Source organism: Halictus rubicundus, chromosome 4, assembly GCF_050948215.1.
Source record: "Halictus rubicundus isolate RS-2024b chromosome 4, iyHalRubi1_principal, whole genome shotgun sequence".
NCBI lineage: Eukaryota > Metazoa > Arthropoda > Insecta > Hymenoptera > Halictidae > Halictus > Halictus rubicundus.
The window spans coordinates 14998965-15018212 of NC_135152.1; the positions used below are offsets into that span (position 1 = coordinate 14998965).

At 36.5% G+C, this 19248-nt stretch overlaps 4 protein-coding genes across 5 annotated transcripts in view; 2 read left to right on the top strand and 2 right to left on the bottom strand.

Annotated features, from left to right (window-relative positions):
• Window positions 1–3549: 3549 nt before the first annotated feature.
• LOC143353579 (uncharacterized) lies at window positions 3550–6555 on the bottom strand. Of its 2 annotated transcripts, none has more exons than XM_076787021.1 (9): window positions 6094–6555; window positions 5920–6009; window positions 5582–5717; window positions 5266–5490; window positions 5033–5179; window positions 4851–4959; window positions 4620–4778; window positions 4319–4539; window positions 3550–4200 (listed from the first exon to the last, which is right to left on the bottom strand). In XM_076787021.1, the coding sequence occupies exons 1-9, from the start codon at window positions 6186–6188 to the stop codon at window positions 3925–3927; spliced, it is 1458 nt and encodes a 485-aa protein (XP_076643136.1). In that variant the 5' UTR covers window positions 6189–6555; the 3' UTR covers window positions 3550–3924. The 2 variants fall into 2 exon arrangements, with proteins under 2 accessions (XP_076643136.1, XP_076643137.1); XM_076787022.1 differs by having other exon boundaries at window positions 3550–4169; window positions 4300–4539; window positions 6094–6551.
• Window positions 4024–19248, top strand: part of LOC143353574 (putative fatty acyl-CoA reductase CG5065) — a 170181-nt gene continuing 154956 nt past the window's right edge. The window contains exon 1 of the mRNA XM_076787010.1: window positions 4024–4034. The gene's annotated coding sequence lies outside the window, so the exon portion shown is untranslated. The remainder of the gene's footprint in view (window positions 4035–19248) is intronic.
• Window positions 7166–9887, bottom strand: LOC143353576 (putative fatty acyl-CoA reductase CG8306). Its single transcript, XM_076787015.1, has 7 exons — window positions 9544–9887; window positions 8751–9002; window positions 8385–8634; window positions 8105–8297; window positions 7786–8025; window positions 7416–7673; window positions 7166–7333 (listed from the first exon to the last, which is right to left on the bottom strand). The coding sequence occupies exons 1-7, from the start codon at window positions 9733–9735 to the stop codon at window positions 7195–7197; spliced, it is 1524 nt and encodes a 507-aa protein (XP_076643130.1). The 5' UTR covers window positions 9736–9887; the 3' UTR covers window positions 7166–7194.
• LOC143353575 (putative fatty acyl-CoA reductase CG5065) overlaps window positions 14678–19248 on the top strand; it is a 66831-nt gene continuing 62260 nt past the window's right edge. Inside the window, exon 1 of the mRNA XM_076787012.1 lies at window positions 14678–14814. The gene's annotated coding sequence lies outside the window, so the exon portion shown is untranslated. The remainder of the gene's footprint in view (window positions 14815–19248) is intronic.

Below are 19248 nucleotides of genomic sequence, written 5' to 3' on the forward strand. Positions count from 1 at the left end.
ATTCGCATCGATGGGACACGCACTTGCTGAGCAGCGCTTCACATTTTACGAAAATGTACGAAAATGGCTCGATGACTGGTTTCCCTCAAAAAAGGAACAGTTTTTTTTTGGCGTGGCATCCACAAACTGTCAGAGAGGTGGGAAAAATTTGTAGCTACCAATGGGCAATACTTTGAATAAAATATTTTGTATCGTTTTCATACAATAAACGTGTCTTTTCCATACAAAAATTCCGGTTTCATATTTACATACCTGGTATATCTTCTCTGCGCCCCCACTTTGACTACACCATTGACTTAAAAACCATTTGTTAGTTTATATTCAAGTGGACATAACTCGTGGGGCACGCTGTATATGAGACCACGTTCTTCAAGAAAACGCAGAAACGTTTCAACCTTTTCTTTTTCGAACAGAATGTTTGAATGGCACGGCGAAGGAGTTGAGAGTTAATCAAACCGAGACTAAGCAATGTCGGCTGCGGTTTCGCGGGCGGATGAGCGAACGAGTGGGCAAAGTTTCAGGGAAATCTATATCGTGGTTGTTCTGTCAGTCTAGGCGTGGTGCATAGCGCTGATAAATGCGCACCCGACAGGAACGTGCAGGATCGGGTCCTGCGCGTCGGTAATAGACAGTTTACATTCAGCAATTCTGGTGAACAGCGAAACGTTTACTGGCAGTAACCGATCGTTACACCTATCATCCGTTTCCCGGTGTATCCAGACCTTCTGGTGAGTTAGTGGATCCAGGGTCGGCCGGCCGGCACGGAGGTACGAAAATTTACAGACTAACGATCAAAGCCGCGCAAGAACCGGTATTAGTATCATCGCGTGTCGCTGGCCGATTGTTTGCGCGCACCCGCGTTCCCCGGGGGCTCGGGTCCCATGAATAATCACAGGGACACGGGCATACGTTATCGTCCGCGGGTTTCATGGACGACAATATCGAGTCGGCGACACTCGGTCGCCGATAGCGAGTGGTTTACGCGAAAAAATGAGATTACACCGATCGAAACACGGCTCTCCCGGACCGTCTCGGGCGGAGGAGCAAAGTGAGATCGGTGGAAACTTCGGCACTCGCTTAATTATGTCCCGGCCAGGCATGCATTATGTATTTCGCTTTATTGAAGAGTTCCAGTGGCCCCGGAACTTTTGTCTCTCCCTCGCGCGGAAACTTTGCCGTAGAGTTTCAATTGTAATGTACCACTTAAAATGAATTATCGATAACTTTTCCGGAAAATCTTCTCCGTGTCCGAGACACAGGGACGATAGAGACGATCGCTCTCGTCCAACTTTTCCCGATGCACGGTGGAGGGCCGAATAAAGAAAAAGTTGAAGACAATTCGGGAAGGCCCCGACGATACTCCGATACCGAGCCGGGATTGATCGATCTACCGAACCGGTGTGTTATTTCTGCGACGGTCATGGTGTCTCGGCAGACGGCGGATCGATGATCGTATTCAAGCGCACCGGAGGGGAACGTTTTTGAAGAGGATCCTCCGCAGAGGATGCTGCTGAAGAGCACCCCCGAAAACCCGCGACACGCACCCCTACGCTTCCACGAACTTCTTCCGAGTTTTTCGTGGCTTACCGCTAACTAACGGCCAGCCCACCGACATCAATGAAGCGCAGATGCAGGGAAAGGGAAGTTAGGGGTTCAGGTGAAAAGGAACCGGGATGCACGTGCACAGGGCCGATCCTAGCTCGTTTTCGACCCAGCCACGCGCGAGTAAGGCACTTTGAAATCAGATAGGTTCGTTATTTTGATAGCTTCCTCGATGCTCACCGGCGCATCCACGATCGTGCATGCTTTAGGCACCGCGGAAACGGATTAACCACGGTGCAGTGAAGTTCGACGAAGTCGTCAAAAGTTCGCAGATTCCTTGCAGACATTCCGACCGATCGTCTGACGTTCCTAACGCTATCCATAGCCATTGAAACAATCGGGGGAAAAAAAATAGTCCGCATTCGTGGCTGTAACTGGAATCTGCGAAATTCCAGCTGTCCCTGCTTTTTCCATTTATAGACTTTCATCCCCTTGACGTGCTCCATCCAATGATAATTGACCGAGTGTCCAGTAGATGGATGAACGTTACAAATTTTTGAAAATGGATTTTTGACGCTGGAGGTATTATGTTATAGACCTGTGGATTTTTAAACAGAATAAAAATTGTCTAGATTAATTCTCGGATATTGGAGTTGCATAGACATCTATTTTCTTTTTCAAAAATTTTAATGAGTCCGGAAGAATGCAACAGTATATTTAAATTCTTTAAATGTTTCTACCGTTTTGCATTTGATCTGCCAATTTTTGTCACAAACTCGTAAAATCCGCAGCCTAGTAGAATGTTACACTGTCCAATTCTTTCATTGCGACATGGAGCAACGAATTGTTTTTAAAATGTTCCTATAAATTGCACGAAACACAGCCTTTCAAAAAGATGTCTTCGAATATCTGAGAACAAATCGTGAATATTTTATCTCGGAAAAAAGGAGGTGAAATGATGTCTCAATGTGTCGGACACTGTGACAATTTTGCGCACACGTACTGAAATTGGAAAATTGGAGTTCCAACGTGCGGAAAAATGTGCAGAGGTGTTTACCGTTTGCGCTGGCGAACGTTTATACGAAACGTGCAAACTTTCTGGGGCAAGTATAATACAGGACGGAGAAACGGTGGTTTGCGGAAGCAGAACTAAGGGTTGAACATGTTGGTATTTACGTACACCGCCACACCACCTCTCTTAGGCATCATCTCGAGCATGTAATGCATCTATGGTCCTATGAACCCAACCCCCTACCCTAAATACGTATCCTTCTCTTTTCGCTCTACACACGCCTGCCGTTTATGGGCCTGTGAACAATTTGAAAAAGTTCTCGTACCGCTGTTCCGTCCGATCGAACCATTTTAAATGTTTTGGTTGCCCAACTCCTCCGACTCGTTTTTTTTTTATAGCCAGCCAATAGCCACGTGTAGCGAACCGTTGCATCTCCATGCTGCGTCGATAGGTCCACCTTTATTTCGAGCCGCATGTAACGTAGCCGTACACAAGCGGCACGATTAAAAAAAGAATCTCCTTTTTCGAAAGCAAATCAATTTTCCAGTGAACTGATATGAGACGTTTGTTCCAATATGAATTTTTTCGTTAAATATAGACGAGTCGAGTATTATTCCATTTTCTAAATTTGTATTGTTTATTGTGACTAGCTGTGTTACAATTTCTAGCTTTTGTGAACAAATTTTCAAGGAATAAACTCGAGAGGCTCGAGTTTTTCATGAAATGTCCGAATAAGATTATTTTGTATTCTGCAGTTGCGGTCTAATTTTCATGCTTGTTGATACTCCTGCATTAGTAATCTATTCAATGTTGAATGTTATCTAAAAATTTATATATAAAGATTTCAGAGTTTGAAATATCTCTCTGTCTCACTCTTTCTCTCAGGTCGCACAGGATAAAGAAATTGGAATAGGCTATTTTGGACAATTAGGAAGGCACAGATGTGTTCAGTGAATTCTCGTATGGATGTCTAATAAATTGCACTACAATTTTGTAAAAAAAAATATGTTTTTAAATTAATAGTTACAAATTTAAAAATGGTAATTACCTTAATACAGATTAATTTACTTTAATACTGTTTAGTTCATCGCTTTGCAACCAGTTGTGGCAGTATGCAATAACATTATCTTTACACAATTAACATTATACAACAAATAGAGTAAAACAAGCAACAAATGTTTGAATGATAATGCAAAACAAGCGTTAAAGATACAAATACGTATTCACTGTATTTGAAAAACTTGCTTCGATGCGAATATGAATTACTAACTTTGACGTGTGTGAAACACATAATTCATATATTACTGTGTGCAATCGATTATATATGTATAAAGAAGTATTAGTACAAAAGTATCGTAAAATAAATAATTTCAATTATCTCCACTTCCGTCGTGCTTGACAGTGACGGTTTCACTAATTTTGTCACACTGCTTAGACTCTTCTACATCATTTTTCAAAAATTCAATAATCTTTCGAGAATCGCCGCCAGATAAATCTTTATCTTCTTTCCTTGTATCGCTTTCTTTCAAACTATTATCTGTTTGGACTTTAGCTTCAGAAGATTCTATTTGTTTCAATTGCTCTGCGACCGGTGCAGCCGCTATGGCCGGCGTTTCTACCTTGGCCGGTGCATTGACGCCTTGCACCTAAGAAAAATATTAATTGTAGCTTTTCTTCTAATCAATTGTACACACAGAGAAGTAGATAACGCTGTCGCGTGAGTTTTGAAACAGCAATAGCTATACTTAAGGAACAATACATTACCTGAGGAACTATATCTTGCACAGGTTGTCGTTTGTTTTCATATTGTATTGAATTACCTTTTCTATGGTTTCTGTGGTAATCAATTCCGAATCTCAATAAAGGCCCCACGCCTAGATTAATAGATGCGCCGGACAGACAGATCGGTGATAAAATTATAACTATAGCTATACTAAAGAAGAGCATTAACTTAACCATCCACCCATAAAACCATGGTAGACCATCTGAAAAATATAATGAAAGTGGATCGGAATAAAGAATTGGAACTTTTCAAGTTCCCTGAAGCTCCAATTACAATGTTTACCTGTTGCATTATTTATAAAACCGGAAACAACAGTTCCCATATGAACGATTGGATTAAGAATAACTGTAGTAAGAAGGTGTGATAATGCATGTGCAGGAGTAACTTTTAGTTTTGGATTAGACATCATTGCTTGATGATATTTTTCGCAATCATCATTAACTGTAATATGCCACAAATAATATTGATTATAAGTGTTCTCTATTACATTTTATACGATTTTAATCTACTCACAATTTAGAAATGAAACAAATTTGTCCCACGTGCTCATTTTATCTGGCTGGCATGATATTGGTATATTCGAAAATTTCATTTGTTCTGCCATAGATTTGATTTCTGCCTCCTTTTGAAACATTTAATCAAAGTTTAGTAATGAGTTTCTACAGTTTTGTTTCCTGCTCGTACATTAAACTCACTTGTATAAGATGCCACCACGTCATAAAGAAACTCAGTATGAATATGACTTGTATTATAATGAACATTGGAAATCCTCGTCCTTGTTTAATCATTCTCAACATTAGCCCAAACATTAGCATTACAACTACAAGTATTACTGCATCAGGCTGAAGTATTAAGCATTGTAAAATATTATACAAGTTTACATATTTAAATGTGAATAGAAAGACAAGTTGAGTATATACTTGCTTACATGATTTTCTACAGTTCTAAGTGTTATTACAAATGTTCGGAATAATATATTGAAAAACTCCGTGACATCAAACATGTTGCGGTAGGGTTTCTTTATTGTAGTACTCAATATTTCATCAACCTCTCTTAAAGAAACTTTTTGTGTTTGGAAGTTTTGTAAAATTTTCATTTGTGCATGAGACATCTCAAATTCTAATGTTCCTACTAATAATATATCATCCTCTTCCTATTACCATAAATCAAAATGTTAAGTCCTAGTAAATTTAGTCACCTATTTTGATATTATATTTAAAATTGATGACAAATTTTGCTAGTACCTTTACATTCATATTTAGTAATAATAAATTAATAAGACGCTTATAAAAGATAGCTTCATGGCTCTCATAGTTATCTACTTGTTTTTCATATTTACGTTCTTTCTTAATTTCACTGTATTCCATTGTTGAATCTTTGCTAAAAATGTAAATTGTTATAATATTTATAAACATTATTGTTTTATCATATAAAACTGACAAATGAAATGTAATGCATATATGTCTTTATGCAATGTAAGTTAAATAATACATTTTAAAACGTGTATTTTAAATGAAGTAATTTAAAATTGATTGAAAAATTACAAAATAATCTAGAATAGGTACATACAGTCCATACATACCTTTTTATACCGCTTCCTACATCATCAACCATCTTTTTGCTGTGCTTATCATAGTAAAAAGAATGTGGATCTACCATATCGTCAGGATCCCTATGAAATGTTAATAATAATAACGATAATACATAATTTCCTACGATTAAAAAACATAACGTATGGTTTATAAATAGTACTTACGACAGATTTTCAAAATAATTTTCATCTTCACAACTAACACTTAAAATAATAACGAAGACAGGAAACAATATATAAATACACCGACTTAAATTCATCACAACGAAAAGGTAGACTTTGCACACTACGTTTTAAACACTGTTAACTAGTTCAGCTCTATAATAATATCGATGTCGTCAGTTTCTGTATAACCACCTTCCTAGTTTTGTAATTTTCAGTGGTGCGTATAACTAGTGTGCGGAAAATATATATTTATACAGAGACACGTATCATTAAATCTGTTTACCTCCTCATGCAGCACACTTAAAATCAGAAAAAATTGATTTGTTTCTCTAGCTTTGAAATTTTTGTATTTCACCGTTGACATTCAACATATACACGTTAGCCGGAAAATTGAAATGATACATAACCTACAAATATGGTGGTAAACGGAGGCACAAGTTGATACTAGCACCACTTTACTACCAACGTATTGTTAAAGAACCTCCACTAACGTTCACTAAGTCTCCAAGGGTAAGAAACAATAATTTTCTCTGCTATCGGTAAGCTATCATGCGAATCACTTTACCACGAGATACATACCGTCTGTGCTAAAATCGGCGATAGATGGCGTATAAGATACCAACCGTTTGACTCGGTTGGTAATCTCCAATCACTCTGCCGGTATTCTGCCATGTCAGATTTAGTTATCTGTGTGAGCAGGTTCAAAAACGTATTTGTATGTATATATAGTTCGAACCTTTTATGAGTACATACATAGTATTCCTTGTCGACGAGAAGACGGGACAAATTGCAACAAATTGCAACACTGTTTTACTCAAGTTTCTATATTTCTTTATTACAAAGAATAATATGAAAATATCCAAAATATAAGTATTAAAGCATAATACTTAAATTATGTTATTTCCCAATACCGTCAGGAGAATATAACGGAAGAGGATGAAAATGTATGGATACATAAATGCCATTGTGCCCTCAGTGAATTAACTCCGTTCAGATTAAACGAAAAAGCGGTCTGAACGCGTAACGTATGCTTAAGAGTAGAAAGTTCTTTTCAATACTTTACGAGTTTAAATTAGTGAAGAAATATGTAATATATGATCTTTACAACATATCAAACATGATATAAACTAATGGTACAACGAAGCCTGTCTTAGTCCAAGTACTGGCAAATATCATTTTCACCAACCACCAAACTAGTCCCAAAAGAGCAGCTTGTAAACCCAAGTGAGTCACCATTAATCTGAAAATTTCAGAAGCTTGTATGTATAATTCATTACCAATATATATATAGATTATTCTCTTTTATTTACAATCATACTCACGTTTTGTCTTTGGAGCGTGCTTTACTCAATGTTTTTGGAGGCTCGTGGTTCAGATACGTTCTGACACCTTGTGTCAAATCGGCGAAAAATTCCACCCATACCAACGATTTAATATCTAGGTTAAACGACTGTTTATCTTCGTCTGATAAGGACTTATGTAACTCAATCTGGCCAGGGTTGGGATACTTCCATTCGGTGAAAATAAATTTTCTCAAACGATCCAAGGAATTATTGACATTAGTGTGCAATTTTACCAATCTGAAAATGAATTTTATGTTAATTTGATTAAGTATTCTGCACGCAATATGTACTGAGTTTCAGCTGACATTAAATAACGTTTAAAGTATTTCATTTGTAGTTGTTAACATACATTGGTCTTCCTCCTGCTAACTTAGTAACTGTATCCAAAATATATGCAGGTATGAAATGCATGAAGATTGCAGAAAGTCTGAATAAAAATATTGATGATAGCAGTTTCAGGTGTGGATACCACACTGCACTTACTAGTGGGTACTTATGCAAGTACACATTTACTTTGTGTTCTACATCAGTCCATCTAAAAGGATTACATGTACTACTTGTACAATGATACACTTTCAACTCTTTTCCACTGTAATAGCAAAATATATTATTAATATGTTGTATGCAATATACTAAACTTTATTTCAGTTAGTAAAATTTCATTTTACCCATCTCGGTAAACTGCATAGGCTCCCACAATAAGATTGTTTACAACAATATCTACTGGAATGTAATCATAAATCAAATTTTTTGCAACTGGTAATCTTCTCACTATGCCTTTGCTAGCACCCATCAAAAATCCTTGTGGGCCATTTTTGGATACTGTCCATCCAGGAACTGGTTCTTTCCATGCAGCAAGAACTGTGTATGCATAACACATTAATGATTTATGCAACTCAATGTTAGTCAATAATTTATACAAAAATATTCTTGTTACAATGTACGTACTCATTGAAGGACGTACAATAGCAGCTGGAATGCGTCCGTTTTTAACCTCGTGTTCAGCTAAATGTTTCGTGAACGTGTAAGGGTTTGGATGATCTTTTAGTATATTTGCAGTTTCTGTCTTTAGAGCGGCATCATCCAGTGATTTGACCAATCTGAGTAATTCATTTACATCATATGGAGGAGGATAGACAATTTCCTCTGCTTCCAGTAAATATGAGTTAACATAGGCACTAGAAACATGTATCATTGCCTAAGGGATACATAAAAGAAAAATTATTCAGTTATATAAGTCATGCTATTTAACATTACAGAAACCATCAAACAGATCAGGAAAACAAATCATTTAATAAACATGAAGCAGTTCACCTTCAAGTCTCTCATTTCTTGGCAAAGTTCAACAACTCTGCGTGTTCCCAGCACGTTACAGTTAGTAGTACTCTTCAAGTCTGCTTCAAAATCTAGCGTTGCTGCAGAGTGGAAAACAATTTGAACTTCTTCGACCAAGGTCAACCTATCCACAGATGACAGTCCCAAATTTTCTTCCCCCACATCACCGGCAACAGGAATTAATTTATCAAGAAGATCTGCCTTGTTTTCTTCCTTCAGTCTATTAAATACCTAAAATCGCAAAGTAGCATTAAAAAAAATACATTTCAGTCAATTTATATTTTTCGAAAATGAAGATGAGGAGATATAACGAAATATATTAAAGAATTTCAGATAAATCGAAACTGAACCGTTATAATCGTAAATCTAACATCTTTATGCACGAAAATGAGCATTGCGAACGTCTAGAATTTCTGATTACTGCTTTGTAAGTGTCAATGACCGGCGTTACATTCTTTCCGTGGCGAAGACCTGCTAACCGCTGTAAGTACTGCTATATAAATGAAAGTAAAAGAAACCTTGAAGTAACTGTTATTTATTCGCATTGAAATTGAAAAGACGATTATGAATCATTTATTCGAGAACGTGCACCGGCAGCAAAGATTGTCGAAATCTTGCAACGGAATATTTGCCGACAAAAAAGCGTAAAAGGTGAACAATGCTAATTTTTACTGAATAAACTCTTAAATCATATTCAAATATCATAGGTTCAAAATGAAGAAGTATTTCATGAAAGCACAACAATTGCATTTTGAATATTGTTCAATCGTACCGAACTTTTCTTAACCTCTTCCAACCTCTCCTTCATTTGTTTACCCTTTTTCGGCCGTAATAGTAAATAAATATTCTTCACGTCTGGGATTGTTCGTAAGAATTTCTCGATCAGACATAGCCCGAGGAATCCAGTACCGCCGGTGAGAAAAATCGTTTTGTCGCTGTAGAATCTCGTTACGTCCGACACCATTGTAATTCGTGAATATTTTGCAACACTTCACTTTGAATCTTACAGTAAGTTAATACTTTTTTGTCGTTAATACAGCTATCGATAATATGTATTTCGTAGACATGAAATAACTGGCGGCGGAGCACGCAGCAGGTCGCACGTTCGTTGTATACTGAGCAATACTGAGTACTCGAGAGGACGTTCTCCAGAAGACTGTGACACCTACATACCTACACATTAACACTTGGTGGAAACGTTCGGAGGAAAAACTTACGGAAAGTTTTCAATCAGTAAGTAATGCACAATGTAAATCCGTGCGTTAGTATAAAACACCATAACCGTTAATATATCATAAGTACAAGTATTGAACATAAGATATAGTATTGTAAAGTTGTGCACCTCTCGATCACGTGACCATCATTAGCATAGCGCCATACTCACACACACTATCGTAAGCAAATACTTGTCATCTTTCTGTTTAGCGCTAAAGAATTTTTCAAAATTTATCTGTCATAGATTTTCTTTAGCAATTTTTAACGAGCTTCTCTTTTTTAAAAGAATGCACAGCCTGATAATATTTAATGTTTCCACTCAAACCAAATATTAATAATTGTGTATACAGCTACCTTTTTTGTTTTAGGTAGTAATGCAACATTCATATATTTAAAAAGTGGACGATAGATTCATGCTATGTATGCGAATATTGAATTTATGTGATAACAGGATAGGTTGCAAAATTCTAAATATCGTAATTATAATATCAAAAATCGATCGTAAAAAATCGGTAAATTGTATCGATTTTCTGATATCGAATTTGATATCAAATTTGACATGGAATCGAATTTCACTGAAGCTTTTCAACACTTCTGTGAAAGTTGTGAAAGTTATATGCTACCATAGTAATAAATGTTGCGCAATTCATTTGTAAAGTTATCTTCAACATTTTACAAGTTGAACTAATAAAAATGTTATAATGTAAACCTTGCTTATGCGACCACTTCCGATGTCATAAGAAACGCCGATATCTAACTAGTAACCTTTGCCCTACTTAGATTCTTAACTATATGTCCACTGTGTTGAACGAATACAGACGTTTTACCGTAGAATCACGTGAAAATCTATTACAAAATACAAAATTTTATTTTATCCTCTTTTTAAGATGCAATTTTAAAATTTGCAACTAAATATACAGTAATTCTATATATTGTAAGTTATTTTCATCGAAACAAAATAATGATTCATTTAACATATTTATTTTAAATATTTTTTTTTTCTTTTATTGTCCTACGTTACTAATTTCAATCGATTGAATGCTGAATGCATTTATCTTCCAAAAATACTGTTTTCTGATCTTATGTTAATTTTTTTGCGTAAATGTAAAAATATTCAATTGAATTCAAGTCTACTAATTCCAGAAAAATGATTTACTGACAAATATCAGTATTGTGTTGGAGATCTAGTTTATCCAAGACAATCGTTTCTTTACAAATTTACTTGGTCAGGTTTTCAAAAAGTTTGTTATGAAATATTTAAATGATCTTTATGATTAAGTGCAACAGCTGCATCTACAGAATTGTTTTAATCTTCTTGTCTGGTCAACTTTGTCTTATATGGTTTTTGTCTGACAACTCTTGACTGATACCCTGCATTTGTAAGTGTTCTTCTTACTGTCAAAGGATGTACAGTGGAACCCCGTTTATCCAGCTCAAACCGGACTGGGCCCGATCCGGATGACCGGAAATCCAGATAATCTGTAAAATTTGTTAACAACATAAATAACTCAAATACATTTTATGTATTTTATTTATTGCACATTTTATATATATATATATATATATACTTTTACAACAATATTGGTAGTATGAGGAAAAAAATATAAGTGTCAAATTTAAATGACGTTTACGCGTTGCGTCAATAATTAAATTTCTGTTGGTTACAGTATATATAATTTTCTGATTGTTTGATCAGGCCATCCTTGTAAAATCCGCACGATCCAGTAGAAAAAATTGCGCAATATTTGAAGCACACGCGAATGTACATACTTCCATCCGTGAAACAAGTGGACGTGGAACAAAGTGCGATGATGACGAAAATGAAGGAAGAACATGTTCAGCAGTGATTCTCAAATAGCCAGATATTATTATTCATGATTCAAGAATACGTTTTACAAATATATTAAAAAACTCGTTTTTTTTTTTATTTATATCAAACAGTAAGAAAATGGCTACATTCCGGCAAAATATGTATCTAAAATACGGATGGTAATGGCACAACGTGAGATAGAAAATGTTCAAATGACGCACGCTGGGTGTTTCGAACCGAGCGGCTGCAATTAGCATTTCTCAATTTAGCAGAAAATTAGTCTTACGTACAGCAGTCTTCTGTAAATACAGAACGTGCGACAATACGCTTGGCGATTCTTAACTTTCTAGGCTATCCTTTCACAAGATTGGTTTACAAGAATGGTTTCTGCGCAGTTTCACATAAGAATTTTATATTTTTAGCAACGGAAAATATTGCGATCGCTGCTGGATTTGAACGTATGAAAATATTTCACAGATATTCTTTAGTAAACGTTTTCATCTAGTGCAGCTTTTTCATTGAAAATATTAATCTTGCTTAATCAGATATACAGGTTTTTCTTGTTTTGACATAAATCGATAAAAACGTCATCCGCATGCAAGATAGGTATTTGACTTTTATATTAAAATTTTTTTGCTTAAAATGACTTAAACGTTAGTAAATAGAAACTAATTTACATAATCGTTCGTTATAAAATGCTTATTCATTCTAGGCATGTATTCCTGGTGTGGCTTGAGGAAAAAGGGAAAACAAGACAGGTATCTGAAACAGATGGATATGGAATTAGTGCGTGGTAGTCTGCCGCCAATCTGCGGCGGCAGTTTGCTTACTGGGACTGAAACCAAAAACTCTGGCTTCATTGCAGGTCAAAGGAGACATCATAAAGACTGTAGATAATTATACCCTATGAACTTTGAACATGTAAAACATCTCTTGTTGTAGAATTATGAAACAGCTTCATCATCTCATTCGTATCTACGGATATCATTATACGCCCTTGGATCAAGTCACAATTCAAATCATGTTACGGAAATGTATTATTTCATACTACATATTATTCGTGTATAGATAAAAAACAGACTATTATGACATATGAATGCTTAAATTCAGGTACAAATAAAGAAAACAGTACGGATTTTTGCAAAGCTGGAACTCTGTCAATTTTCGAAAATCAATTTCTAGTGCGCATTTATCTACAGACAGTGCACATGCGTGTAGAAGTTAGTATAGAATGAACATAGCTTCAGAACTAGTATTTAGATTTGATGAATTTGTAGTGATTTTATCTAAAGAGAAATCTACTTTATCTTCAGAGCACAGACATATGAAATGCAAAAACTTGAATTTGTCATAGATTTATTATATAAATCTATAAATTTGTGTAAATGTAGCTGTTTTGCTAGTAAAACAAGCTATAAGAATGCTAAGCAGATGTAGACACTTACGTACGTAAGCATATCTACATCACTATGTGTATGTATATATATATATATATATATACAAATACCTATAGTACGAATAGACTATATGAATATTCTATTCTTGCTAACAATCGCAATGTGGACCGTGGATAATGTTGTACGTAGAACTAGAATGATGCAAGTTCAATCGTAGCTAAAAAATCTCATTGAATGACTGATCTAGTACATTTTAAGTCTATGTTGCTTATCTAGGTGAATTATTTATGATTATTAAAAGTGATTTGTACATTCAAATTAATAAAGTGATTATGCTTAAACATATTTTACACGCCTTAATATCTATTTTCTAAGTTGTGTATAATAATTTAAATAGAATATAAAGTAGTAGGTTTTAGCTTTTTGTAAATTTGTTTATGCCCCTTACAGATTGATATCCCGTGCAACTCCCTAGTGTGTCAGTTCCGCAAGATTCGTTTTCACGTTTTTCTACTTGAAGTTACGTATATCACGTATTATTCACTATTGTAACTTCAACTTCAACAAGTTACTTCTATATTCATTCCTCGACAATGAATTTTTAGTGGAAGTAGTAAAGTTCCAGTGTAGAATATGCATTTTCCAGTATTTACATTCTAACTACTACGTGCATGCAGCAATTTAAACCGCAAACAATTAGTCACAGTTATCAAATCCTTGAATGTTACGACAATCGGTTTTTAATTGCAATCTTTGACAATACAAAAATGACTAAACTAAATGATTATATTACAGTAATTACAATTCATATTTAAAATTTGATTAAGAACGGGACGTAGCAATACAAATTGATCTCTTTTCAGTGATACGTATCAATATAATCAACTACATGCAAAATTCGAAATTGAATAATTTGAATCTAATAAAATCGATTTTACTTATCATTATGAATAAGTCTATGGGATAGAACATATGTAATGGAATTTATATTTTGTATAGAATATAATGGAAAAGTATAAAAAAGTAATCACAATTCGAGGACTCTAGTGAATTTAAAACAAGAAAACATTGTATTTATTACCAAAGACAAATTCAAGTAATATTCTTTGTTTCATTGCCAATGACATTACTACTCACACCAAATTATATTCACCAATAGCTCACAAGTATAATAAAATGAACAAACGATTTTGTTTGTAATTCAATTTCGGATTATGTACATGTGATAAACAAACGCGTTAACTTGAAGTTAACATTCCGATAAAACCTGGAGAAACGTTATAGTAGAAAAGACAATTCCGAAAGTAATCTTTCGCATCACGGGGATACGAGTAGAATAAAGTAAAACGTGCTCGGCTGCATCGGAAGGGGTGAAAGCACGGCGAAAAGGAAAGAAAAGGACGAACGGTTGCTAGTGACTTTTCATGGGAAGCAATTGTCTTGCCTGGGGGGATTTGGCGGTTGCCCCAAGATGGCGGACTCGGTTGGCGTGCGACAAGCACGAGCTGAAAAGTGCCGAGAACGCGAGAAGTTCGCGATTATGTGTTAAATTGGTCGCGTGGATTTCATACGTGGACAGCACGAGGATCATCGACGAGGAGGACACATTTGGATAACGTAGGTACGTGGGAAATCAGTGACACGAAACCGTTTTCTCTCGGTACGGGGTGAAAAGCCGCGCCTACTGCTATCGTGCATTCACGATGTCGTGGGTGTGCGTGGAACCTCTCTGTGCCGTTCTGTTTCGCGAATAACCGAGTAATTAATTGCGCCGCCGACACGTTCGTCGAATCATCGGTTTCCCGACGATTAGGGTAGTGATCGTGTCGCGGAAATTCATAGTGGGGATATTGAGGTTGGCACGGAAAAATCGAACGGTCGAGTGGCACGGCTGACTCCGTCGCTTGGGTTATTATGCCGTGTATATCTGTTGCTTTTCGATTTCATAACAGAAACCTTTGTCGGCCGACCGTTCGCATAATTCTACGATCATACGCGATATTGGCCGGACTATTTTCCCGCCGTGCCTGTGAAAAATATCAGCGAGAATTCATCTCGGAAGTGATCCCCCTTTTATTCGCTACCCGACGGATCCATTCCCGAACACCCGTTCTAATTGGGTCTGGCCTCTCGTGCGCGACGCCTGTTTTCCGCCTTGTCACTGTGAACACTTCTACCCCTCTGATCCTACATCAAAACCGATGATTACTGCCTCCTTTGACGCATTGTCTCGGGCCAGTGCAAGTGTGTTCACGGTACGTGTGTATCCGTGTGTGGCTGCGTAAAGCTTCGTGGTGGCCGTGTATGCGCGCGCGCTTCTTGGCGTGCGCAACACACGACCTGCATGCCGGTTCATCGTGTAAAATAGTCGTGACTCGTATATCTCCTTGATTTCTCCTGATATGTTCCTCCTTATGAACACGTACACGCATAATCGTGCGAGACGTTTTCTTCTTCGTACGCGTGGGTGTCCCGGCTATTCTCTTAATTAGAATTTCTTCTCTCTCTTTCTCTCACTCTACGGAAGAATGCTCTACGAAATTGGCACGCATTCCCCTATGTCAAAAACTCGCCGTCTCTCTAAGAGAGAGAGATATGTCGGTAACACAGTGGATTGCCTCTACCTGAAACATTTCGCGAATTAGAATATATATCTCAAATAGATGTATCCACGGAGTGTATGGATAGAGCCGCGTTGACGTCTCTCTTGTTCGAGCATTATCCGTGTTCTATCCGGTCTCGAGTACGACTATCGGTGTCTGATTTACTGTGAATAATGTATTAGATATTTAATAATAGTCGATAGGTTTTTGTTCGTTTCTTTGCGTTTGGTGTAGCCAATGGTGGCCAATCTAGTTTCTTTTTTTTTTTCTTCAAACTTCGTCAATGCGATACGCGTAAGGGGTGGTTAGATGGCTCTGAATGTGGGTGCAAAAACTGGTTGACGCACTTTTATCTACCTATTATTCTTCCGTGTTTGAACCGGCAATCGAATGGTTGCGTTCTAGCGACATATCTTGCTGGTGTTTGGATAGTGAAATAAATATGGTAACTATGATGACGGGAGAGAAGAATTCTCACGTCGGTTATCCTCGATCGTGGAAGGTCGAATGCTATAATGGAATTTATGCGAACAGAATTTTCGCGGTGAGTTTTTCCGATTTTGTGTACCTTTCACGTGTAGGTGCTATGCAGGTCTGGTTTAGACCTGTCTTAGGAGGTTACGTCATTTCGCAATTTTATAATCTACGTTCCAGGGTATGTGTAGCTACATAGATACCGCATAATGTAATGCCGCAGAATGTAAGGCAACGAATGGTTGTTCAAACGCACACTGTTCTTGAAAGTTTCGAATTTTTGTATTGTTCCTCCGAATGCATCTGTTTCGATTGCATCCATTTTTGGGACGCTTTTACGGTCGCGTAAACTTTGCAAGATGATTGTGAACATTATTTTATAAATGATGTTTGCGAGTGAATTAATTTAATTTGAACTCTCATAGGTTCCTCGGCAAAATTCATTCATTTCCTTTTTATGTACTGTGAAACGATCGATCTGTCTTTATCTGTGCTATGAGATACATTTCTTTAAAATGTGACGTTATAAGTGAAACATAATTTGTTGATTTAAAGTTTGAAGAAAAAATGTCATTGATTTAACTATTTTTTAGGAGCGTATGAGGGTTAATGAATTCCACTCATAATTACATTCAAATGACAATGCATGTAAACCTATCGCGTTTAAATGCATTGCCGACGACTCTTGGCCAATTAGTTACTCTTCTTTACGTAATTGCTAATTAAAAGTATCGGCAACACTAATTTAAAAAAAACAGTAACATTGATTTGCAAATTGTACCGTTAATCTTCAGTGTCATTAATTCCATGGATTACATAATTATATTTACATATATAACATACACTGTATAATTATTAAAGAAAAGTCAGTTTGTACAGAAAACAGTATTTTTAGAAAACAACATAATTCTGTCTGATCAATGGAAAAAGGACCAGCAAATATCGAGTGAAAAGAGGCAACAATTTATAATTTATTTATTTTATATTTGCAATGATCTGCATAGTCCAATGTCGAAGTGTAATGAACATTTAATCGCTCACTTGATTCTCGTAATGACTTCGGTAGCGTAAAGCATAAATTAATGTTGCCCAATTATAAAAATAATCTTATCCGATTAAAATTCTTATCGAATTTTGCGCAATTTATGTCATCGGAACATTGACCTAATTATTTTATATTGTGAGCAAATTTTTTTTCTACCGCTGGTAAAACGTACAAAACGGGCACCGTTAGTTTCAATATTTCCCAATGTTATTTGTTAACATTTCGTCTGCCACGTCAGTCACATATAGACTGCGGATTTTATGCATTTATGACAAAAATGAATTGATTCGATCCAAATCAAATGGATTTAAGGATATCAATACATTGCCTTCAACTTATTAAGGTTGTTAACACTTTGAACGCCAAACTAGAAACCTCAAAAATTCCATAAAATCAAAGTAAGTTATTTAATGAAATAAAAATTGCAAAAAATTAAATGTACGATACTGAGTAATCCTCCAACTTTCTTGTATGTTACAGATCCTAATTAAGTTTAGTACAATGAATATATCAACGTAAAAATTCATTTTAAAACCTGCACAAATAATTCCGTCGGCCACATATGGCTGACGTGGCGTTCAACGTGTTAGAAGAGAAAAAATAATTGTACACGGTTACGATTTTATGCAATTAATGCCGACAATTTTTATTTTACTTCAAGATCCGCAGTCCAGTCATATATATTTTTATGAAACTTGAAAATGAATTTTCATCGCAATCTATTGGGCCAAATATTGATTGGATCTACTGTGCAACAGACAAGCAGCAGCCTAAATGTTCATTCACTGGACAGGTCAGCCTATCGAGGCCTTACAGTACTTCCGCGAGACGTAAGAACGTTCGTGCGATGGCGAATGTGCTAATTCGGATAATGCAGGTTCTACGGCGCTAATATGAAAAAATAATGGTACTAGCATGTCGATTGTTCCGTCGCATGTCTTTAGAACGCTTTTAGCGTCGGTAAAACGAAGGAGGGAATTCAAAGGTTTCACGTAAGTCGAACGTGCACCGGGGGGACCCTTGTCGCGAGGGCAACCCTTTTACGCGGAACGGACGAACGCGGAAGCAACGCGCGTCGTATTGATCACGTACCACGGATTTACCGACTCCGGATAAAGCTTCCGGGCGAAGAATCAAATTGAATCTTACCTACGCTCTCCCGACCTTTTTCAATTTCATTATAATAAAAAAAAGCCCAATTTACTATTCAAAAGACTCTGGGAATCCCCTCGTCCAATTAACGAGGCATTCCGGTTTTCGAGGCCGTCTTATTAATTTTTATTTGTTCCCAGTACTTTGTAACTGATGCGGAACATTTTCATTTTATTTTTAGTAATAAACCTGTAGGCTATAATAGCATTTTTTTTCTTCATCAAAACGTTTCAGAACACTTGCGTTCGAAAATCGTACATTTTCATTCATAGTCGCAATGTTCTGCATCTGTTGCAAGACACAGGAGTCACTTAGAAACGTTTTTCTTTTTTTTTTTTTAAATGTTAACAGGTCGAAAGTAATATACTAATACTCTCGAATTCTTTTCATCTTTCTATTGTCTCAAGTTAGAAAATCCTTGTTGTCACAAATGCATAAAATCTGCACTTTCCTCGTTGACTATGTTATGCGGAAATTTGATTGACCCCCGGCGATACGCAGTACATCTTCACGTGCAAGACTTTTGTGTAAATATGACACATTCGTTATATAAAATTGACCGATGGTAATAACATCGCCAAGCCTGTTTTTATTTTTAAGTCGCACAAACGCCGATGCAACTGCAAATACATTCGGCCGTATCCTTGATTCATCTGTACCAGGAACGTAACTTGAATCTGCGAGATAATTTACACTCCGTACCGTGACCATACAGATCGCAAAAGTTCAACGCGTCGACAAAGAATGGATCGGTTACACCGAGATAGCGCTTCTCCCGGAA

What these genes read in the sequence shown, in the direction of transcription:
- LOC143353576 (XM_076787015.1), bottom strand. Translation starts at nt 9,735, where the DNA reads ATGGTGTCGGACGTAACGAGATTCTACAGCGACAAAACGATTTTTCTC. An exon ending in AAGAAATGAGAGACTTGAAG is followed by an intron (nt 8,635 to 8,750) that starts GTGAACTGCTTC and finishes TGTATCCCTTAG; the next exon opens with GCAATGATACATGTTTCTAG. An exon ending in TTAGCAGGAGGAAGACCAAT is followed by an intron (nt 7,674 to 7,785) that starts GTATGTTAACAA and finishes ATTCATTTTCAG; the next exon opens with ATTGGTAAAATTGCACACTA.
- LOC143353579 (XM_076787021.1), bottom strand. Translation starts at nt 6,188, where the DNA reads ATGAATTTAAGTCGGTGTATTTATATATTGTTTCCTGTCTTCGTTATT. An exon ending in TACTAAATATGAATGTAAAG is followed by an intron (nt 5,491 to 5,581) that starts GTACTAGCAAAA and finishes TTATGGTAATAG; the next exon opens with GAAGAGGATGATATATTATT. An exon ending in CGTGGTGGCATCTTATACAA is followed by an intron (nt 4,960 to 5,032) that starts GTGAGTTTAATG and finishes ATGTTTCAAAAG; the next exon opens with GAGGCAGAAATCAAATCTAT.